The following is an 8,665-nucleotide window of genomic DNA, read 5'->3' on the forward strand; positions in this document are numbered from 1 at the left end:
GGTTTTGTTAATCTTTAATTAAGCATCCCAAGAATTTATTGGAAGACAAACAGAGTGGTTTTTAGTTCAAACTGTTGGCTATTGTGTAACAAACCTAGGGATTGTGATGATGAATTGATAATAAATATTTGAACCATTTTTCCTCACAAAGAAATTCCTAACAGAATATCTGTCCTCATGTGAGAGTTGTGATGGATTTCCTCTCCATTCAGTGTCTGAAGGTCTTACCAGCTTTCTTCTTTGCAGTAAGAAGCGGTATGGCTGCTGCTGAAGGCCACTGTATGAATCTCTCAGGCATCTGCCGAAGAACCACCTGCAAACTAACGGAAGATGAAATTGGAGGCTGCCGAAGAAGATGGAAATGCTGTCGGCCATGGTGGATTCTACTCCCTGTTCCAACACCTGTTATCTTTTCAGATTATCAGGAACCAGTTAAGCCTAGAATAAAATGAAATAATGAAAAGCATCAAAAGGAACATTTGCTATCTCTAAGAACAACAATCAGGTTAAATATTTCCAACTTTATTACCACCTTTCATTGCCAATCTCAATAATCAAAAATTAAATAAATAGGTAAATAAATAAATGATTCAATATACACAGATGCCATTTCTTTATGAATTTTACAATCTGTAACAGAATTGTTTTTTTGCCCTAATTTTATTGATAAACAAACAGCAATGAGACAGTTTCAAATCAAATCGGTAGGACAGTTTCAATAATTAACACACTGCATACATTCTTCTTAGTGGTTAATTGCTGTACAAGATACGGACTTGATATCCTATTTACAAACACCATTAGAACAAATCATTCTATTCATTAAGAGAATGTAACTATATATCTATCCTAACCACTTTGAATACACAGATACAAAATGGACATTCATCTGTATCCTCTTTTTTTGTTAAGTTTCGTTATTTGAATATTATAGGTGTGTAAACTCAGCAAGATATTCCAAAAGAGTCCAGTAGCCCATAATAGTATTGGGTCTTCCGCTTAACTGGCAATGTCAGAAATTGTTGATCTGAGTCCCCTACAGCTCAACCTAACAGCATGGCTTTATTTCTTATATTTCGTTTTTATACTTTTCTTCTGGATGGTTAAGACCAAGGTAAAGCAGGCCCTATACAACAAGAGTTGTAGCTTTTGGGTCTGATAAGGTCAGTGAAATACCCTCAGGATTTATCCTGAGATCCTATACCTCAGATTGTAGAACCTTTGTCAGTGTCAGCCATGTGGATGAGTCATGGCCACTGCTTGGCCGATGTGAAAGCCTGAGAGAATGTTTTCTCTCCATGTGACTCTCCTTAGGCATGTAACAGAATTGTTAAGAAACAATGTTTCATTGTCATAGAAAGACAAAAATACAAACAAATAAGTTACAGTACTCAAAAGGGAGAGAAAAGGGAAATAACAAACGAGTTGTAAGATGTACCCAAGTAGAGGGATAGATATAGGGAGAAGGAGGGAGAATAGAGGATAAAGACACACATTATGTTTAAAAGATACATAAAAAATTAAGTCTTCGATTGTTAATCAGAGAGAGACAAAATAAAATAGAAGGAGAAACAGAGAGACAGAGAGTGAGAGAGACAGAAAGACAAAGAACCAGGGTGAGAGAGACAGAGAGAGAGAGAGACAGAGAGAGAGAGGAGAAGAGAAGAGAGAAAGACTGAAGAAGGAAGTAGTCTCTGTTAGGTAATGTAAAAGTTAAAACACAGACAAGAGATTTTCAAGTTTTGTTCATATGAGCAAACATCATAGTCATTTAGAAATAATCTCTATGTTACTAAAGTAGACAAATTATTTCCTTGCAATGAAGTGAAGCATTTTAGAGTAAAAATATAATCACCTGTTTGAAATAAAAGCAGTCAGTATCCACTCAAAGTTTTAATATTCTATTAATCCTGATTACAGAATCATTTTCTTTCTCTTCATCATGAAGTCCTGTTTGGCTTTGCTAAATGTGACAAATCCTCAATTGTACATCAGGACCCAAACTTATTCTTGGAACAAGACATTTTCATATAATTCATAAGATTTTACACAGTATAGTCATAGGATTGGACTTATTCTCTTTCCACCTAGAGCCCAATGTTTATGAAGTTCCTAGTTTATTTTTAAATTATCAGAGTGTGGGTCTTTTCCAAAATCATTTGGATGAGATTTGACTAAAGTTGGGGAAATGCTGAAAATGAGTGGAGCTTTGCCACAGAGTAAGACTAAGTGTGTGCATAGTGAGTGAACATGATTTCCTCTCATTCCTGTCTCCTTTCTGTCTCTGCACTCTCAGCAAAGAACACAGCCAGACCCAGGACGCCTGAGATGCTCTCTTTTCACCAAGACTCCTGTCTCTATTGGATGTAGGAAATAAACTGAGCTCTGCCCAGATTCACTTTGCTGATGCATATTTGATCTATACAAAACGGTGGCACAACTAGTCTAACTTCTTACGATTCTAAACGTTCAAAATTGCTTTCATGGTGTTGTGAGTAGAGACAAATTGCAAAGACAAAGCAAAAGCATTACAGACACACAGGAAAGCAGCCAAGATCTGAACGAATCAACAAATCTTGGGCATGTCACCTCTGCTCCCAATAAGAGGAAGAGAAAGACACCGTGGAGTTGCTAGGGAAGGGCACGCCTAGAGTTTTTTCACACTTGGCTGGATTCGCTGTTCTCTAATTTGACTTTTTATATGTATTGTCTTGCTGAACAGAGTAAGATCCTAATAGATGTTTCTCTCCATAAGAATAGCTTTTAATCAGTCAGATAGACAGACAGATAGATAGATAGATAGATAGATAGATAGATAGATAGATAGATGATAGATAGATAGATAGATAGATAGATAGATAGATGCCTAAGCCCAGGCCCGGGGAGTGTTTAGGAGAGCTTTTACGCTCTCCTGCACCCACCCACCAGACCTCTCCAGACCAAGCCCAGGACCTCCGCGGGAGTGAGACCTTTCACCGTGCTCTCAGGATCCCCCTCCAGAGCCAGCCCAAGATCACCCTGTGAGTGAGAACTTCCACTGCACTCTTGGGAGCCCTCCAGACCCAACAAAGCCAAGGCCCGGTGAGTGTGTAGGAGAGTTTCTCCACTCTCTTGCCCTCCACAGGCCCCTTCAGACCCAGCGCAAGCCTGGCATACAGGCCTGGGGTGAAATTCTGCAGCTGAAGTCTGTGCAGTGAGACAAGGGGCCAAAACCATTCAGCTAATCCAGGAGCAGAATATCTTGCCAGAGGGGCACAACAAGTTCACTTCCAAGGGCTGCAGCAGGAAGGAGCTGAGCACAATAGCCAGACCCAAGCCAGGCACAGCTGGATAAAATCGAACTTAGTATATCTGCACCTGAATTTTAGTAGGTGCAAAGGTTATAACTCTACCAAAGCTCTACACCAAAGGTCAGTGGACAGTGCTATACAAAATGACAAAGAAGGGCCAGGGAGATGGCTCAGTAGAATAAGCACTTCCCTGGCAAGTGCAATGGCCTGAGTTAAATCCCCAGTGCCTGAAAAAAAAAAAAATGACAAGGAGAAGGAGCAAAATGCATTCTCACGTCCTGGGCCCAGCCAGAACAAGTGCAGAGGACACTAGCACAGCTGAAATGTCTGAATTAATAGCATCTGAAGTAAAGAAACAACATCAGGAAGGTATACAGGAACTCATATCAGAATTAATCTCTGCAATAAAAACAGAAATTTATGAATTAATACTGTCTGAAGTAAAGAAACAGCAGCAGAAAGGTATAGAGGAATTCAGATGAGAATTGATCTCTGAAATGAAAAAAGAAATCTCTGAATTAAGAGTGTCTGAAGTAAAGAATCAAATACAGAAACATATAGAGGAAATCAGATCAGAAATAGACTCTGCAGTAAAAGAATTAATAATTGCTATCCAGGAAGACACTGATAATGACAAGAGATCATGTCTGCATCTTGTACTGTGAATAGCTACTACGAAGACAACAACATGCAATGTATTAATTATTGTAACTGTCCTACTAACCTGTTTTAAAACTGTCTCATTGCTATTTCTCATTAAATTAATAAAACATAATAAATTAATCAAGATATGCAAATTTTCCCTGGGAAGAGAAAGAGAAAGTAATCAGATTCTTATCCCTTGGAATGTAAATAAACTTTAGGGGGCAAATAAATGAGTTTTACTGGTTTTATAATATTGGGATTCTCTCTAAGGCTCAGAGTTTTATATGCCTCTAAAATAGAGATACATGCTCCTGGAAAATCTCATCAGTTATCTTTTAACTTCTAGGACTTGTCCTTTAACCTACATTTCAGTTTTCAAACTCCAGACAATGTAGAAAAAAAAAAAAGACACTGATTAAAAAAAATAGAGGAGATTAGAAAAGCAACAGATTCCTTGACTGAGCAATACAGGAAAGAGATTGCATGAAGCAGAGTCAAACAGATATACAGGAACTTAAAGTTTCAATCACAAGCTTGCAAAATGGTTTGAGTGAAAGTTAAGATATAGTTTCAGATCTTGAAGACTCTGTTGAGGCTAGTGAAAAGGTAAGAAAAGATCTCTTAAAAACAACAAAGATGCAGGAAAAAAATAATCCATCACCTGCAAGACGGTGCAAAGATGCATAACATGAGACTAATAGGCACCAACGACAAAGAAGGAGTCAATACAAATGATATAAAAATAAATGGGCAGAAGTAATAGCAGAAAACTTCCCAAACATGAGGAAACAATCTGACATTCAGGTAAATGAAGTATACAGAATTCCAAATAACTTCAAACCAATTAAAAATACAATGAGACATATAATAGTCAAGATACCTGGGGGCCGGGGAGATGGCTCAGTAGAATAAGCGCTTCCCTGGCAAGCGCAAGGACCTGAGTTCAATCCTCGGTTCCGCAAAAAATCCCAGAAATCCAGCACAAGAACAATATAGTGAAAGCCACTAGAGAAAAGGAACAGATCACATTTAAAGGAAAACCCAGGGCTGGTGAGATGGCCTCAGTGGTCTAAAGCACCTATTTAGAACAAGCATAGCAAAACACAGGGACTGCGGTTCAATCCCCCAGCACCACAGCCAGCCAGCCCTGCCCCCTGGTGGGCTGAGCTGGCCACACACACACACACACACACACACACACACACAAATAAAATTTAAAAAAAAAATAAAGGAAAACCCATCAGAATAATGGCCAACTTCTCTTCACAAACCATTAAGGCAAGAAGAGCATGGAGCAGAGTACTTCAAGTCCTCTATGAAAACAAATTCCAGCACAGATTACTATACCCTGCAAAGCTCTCTTTCAAGTTTGATGCAGAAGTGAAATATTTCCATGACAAAGAACAACTAAATAATTTCATGATGACAAAGCCAATCTTACATAGACTACTAAAAGACATTCTAGAGAGGGACCAAATTGATCAGAACTCCATGAGCAAGAACAGAAGGCACCCATTAAATATGGCAAACAACTAATACAGGAGAAGAAAAGAGTAAATAACAGCAGGTAAATAACATGTTGAACATAAATCAAGACATCTCAATTATATTTTATCAACGTAAAAGAACTCAATTCACCAATTAAAAGAAATAGTCTGACACAGTGGATTAGGAAACAAAATCTAACAATATGTTGTATACAAGAAACACACTTAATTCATAAAGAAATTCATAGGCTGAAAGTCAAAGGATGGAAAACAATGCTGCTTGCCCCAGAACCTTTGAAAAAAGCAGGGGTAGCAATCCTGTTTTTGCACAGTCTCAACTCCAAACCAAGAATGATCAAATGAAATAAAAAAGGTCACTATATACTGGTTAGGGGAAAAATTCCAGAGGAAGAGGTAACACTCAAATGTATATGCACCAAACATGGGAGCACCCAACTATGTAAGACAAATCTTATGGACATGAAAAATCTAATGCCCAATGCCACAATCTTAACAGGAGACCATAACACCCCTTTATCCCCAAAAGATAGGTCAACCAGACAAAAAATTAGCAAAGAAGTAGCAAAACTGAACCAGAGGCTGGACCAAATGGACTTAGTGGACACATACAGAGTGTTCCACCCAACAGAATCTGAACATACATTTTTTTCAGCTACACATGGGTCATTTTCTAAAATAGACCACATCCTAATCCATACCACATGCTTAAGTATATGCAAGAAAACAAAAATTCTTCAAAAAGAGGAAAGAAAAAATTCAAATGCAAGCAATACGGAATGAAAAGCATGTAACTACTCCAGATCCAGTGGAAATTCAAAAGACTGTCAATAGTTAATTTCAGAACCTTTACTCTCACACAATAGAAGACATAGAAGAAATGGACAGATTCCTAAAAAGATACAAATTACCAAAACTGAATCAAGAAGATATGACAACTCTCAATAACCCAATAGCAGCTAAGGAAATATGAAATAGAATAAAAATTCTACTAACAAAAGTGCAACTCCTGATAGATACTCAGCTGAATTCTACAAGAAATTTACAGGATATACAATACCTACAATCCTCAAACTCTTCAATAAAATTGAAAAGGAAGCAATTCTCCCAAAATAATGCCTGGAGGCAAGTATTTTACTGATACCAGAACCAGGGAAACACATAACTAAAAAAGAGAACTGCAGGCCAATGTCTCTCAAGAACATAGATGCAAAAATCCTCAATAAAATTCCAGCAAGAAGAATACATCAAATCATCAATAAGATTATACACCATGATCAGGAAGGATTCATCCCAGGGATGCAAAGATGGTTCAATATGGTTCAATATTTAAAAATCTATAAATGTAATACACTATATCAATAGAACCAAAACTAAAAACCATATGATCATCTCAAATGACACAGAAAAGGCTTGTGAGAAAGTGCAACACTCCTTCATGTTCAAAGTCCTACAGAAAATTGGAATAGAAGGCCTCTGCTTCAATCTGATGAAAGCCATCTATGACAATACAATGGCTAACATAATTCTAAATGGGGAAAAACTGAAATCTTTTAATCTCAGATCTGGTAAAGACAAGGATGCCCTCTATCACCCCTCCTATTCAATATAGTTCTGGAATCATTAGCTAAAGCCATTAGAGAAGAGAGAGAAATAAAAGGAATAAAAATAGGTAAAGATGAAGTTATATTATCATTATTTGCAGATGACATGATACTATACTTGGAAGACCCAAAAAACTCCACAATGAAGCTACTAGAATTGATACACAAATTCAGTAGCATAGCAAGATACAAAGTCAATACCCAAGAACACACTGAGAGGAAAATAAGAGAAACAAAAATTTTGCAATAGCACTGAGGAAAGTGATATACCTTGAAATTAATCTAACTAAAGAAGTCAAAGATCTTTTCATGGAAAATTACAGTACGCTGAAAAAAGAACTCTTATTGATTTCAGAAAAACAGAAAGATATTCCCTGCTTCTGGATAAGAAGAACCAACATTGTGAAGATGGCCATACTTGCAAAATTGTTGTACAGATTTAATGCAATTTCTATCAAATTACCACGGACATATCTCCAAGACCTAGAGAAATTATTCCTAAAATTTGTTTGGAAACAGAAAAGACCTAGAATAACAAAGGCAATCCTAGACCACAAAGACAAGGCAGGACGCATTACAATTCCTGACTTGAAATTATACTACAAAGCTACTGTGATAAAATCAGCATGGTATTTGTAACAAAATAGACATGAGGATCAACTGAATAGTTAGAAGACAAAGACATCTCCACTAACACACTCATCCACCTGATCTTTGACAATGTGGCCAAAACGCTTGCTGGAAGAAAGATAGCCTCTTTAACAAATGGTGCTGGAAAAACAGGCTCTCTATATGCCAAAAAATAAATTTAACCCAGGACTATCAACATGCACTAAGCTAAAGTCAAAATGGATTAAAGATCTAAATATTTAAACAGAAACACTAAATCTCCTGGAAGGGAAAGTGGGAGGAACTTGAAGACATAGGGATAGGCAGAGAGTTCATGAACAAAAATTAAATCATACTTGTATTACTGAAAGAATTTACAACTGGGACCTACTCTTACTGAGAAGTTTTTGCACATCAAATAAATTACCAACACAGTGGAAAAACAACCCACAAATTTTGATAAAATCTTGACTACTAAACACTCAGACAAAGTCCTGCTCTCTAGAATTTATAAAGAACTAAAAAACATTAGGACCCCAAAATTTAAAGATCCAGTCCAGAAATGGGCATCTCAGATGAACACACACTCCTCAGAGGAGGAAATTAAAGAAGTGAATAAATATATGAAAAAATGCTCCACATCACTAGCCATCCGTGAAATGCAAATGAAAACAACACTGAGATACCATCTCGCCCCTGAAAGAATGGCTCTCATAAACAAATCAACCAACAACAAATGCTGGAGAGGCTGTGGGGAAAAAGGAACCCTTCTCCAGTGATGGTGGGAATGTAGACTGGTGCAAGCATTATGTAAATCAGTGTGGAGACTCCAAAAACTAGGAGTGAAAATTCCATTCAAGGAAGCTATCCCCCTACTAGGAATTTTCCCAGAGGATCTGAAGACATCCTATTATAGTGATATATGTATACCTATGTTTATAGCAGCACAGTTTGTGATAGCTAAATCTTGGAAACAACCAAGATGCCCGTCACCTGAGGAACTGATAAAAAA

General features: G+C 37.3%; 1 protein-coding gene across 1 annotated transcript in view; it reads left to right on the forward strand.

The window, feature by feature from the left end:
• Positions 1 to 452, forward strand: part of LOC101587513 (beta-defensin 109-like) — a 3,170-nt gene extending 2,718 nt beyond the window's left edge. The window contains exon 2 of the mRNA XM_004642500.1: positions 247 to 452. Within this exon, the coding sequence (XP_004642557.1) occupies positions 247 to 452 (206 nt within the window). The remainder of the gene's footprint in view (positions 1 to 246) is intronic.
• Positions 453 to 8,665: the final 8,213 nt, after the last annotated feature.

The sequence above is a fragment of the Octodon degus genome, unplaced genomic scaffold (assembly GCF_000260255.1).
Source record: "Octodon degus isolate 3935 unplaced genomic scaffold, OctDeg1.0 scaffold00155, whole genome shotgun sequence".
Classification (NCBI taxonomy): Eukaryota; Metazoa; Chordata; class Mammalia; order Rodentia; family Octodontidae; genus Octodon; species Octodon degus.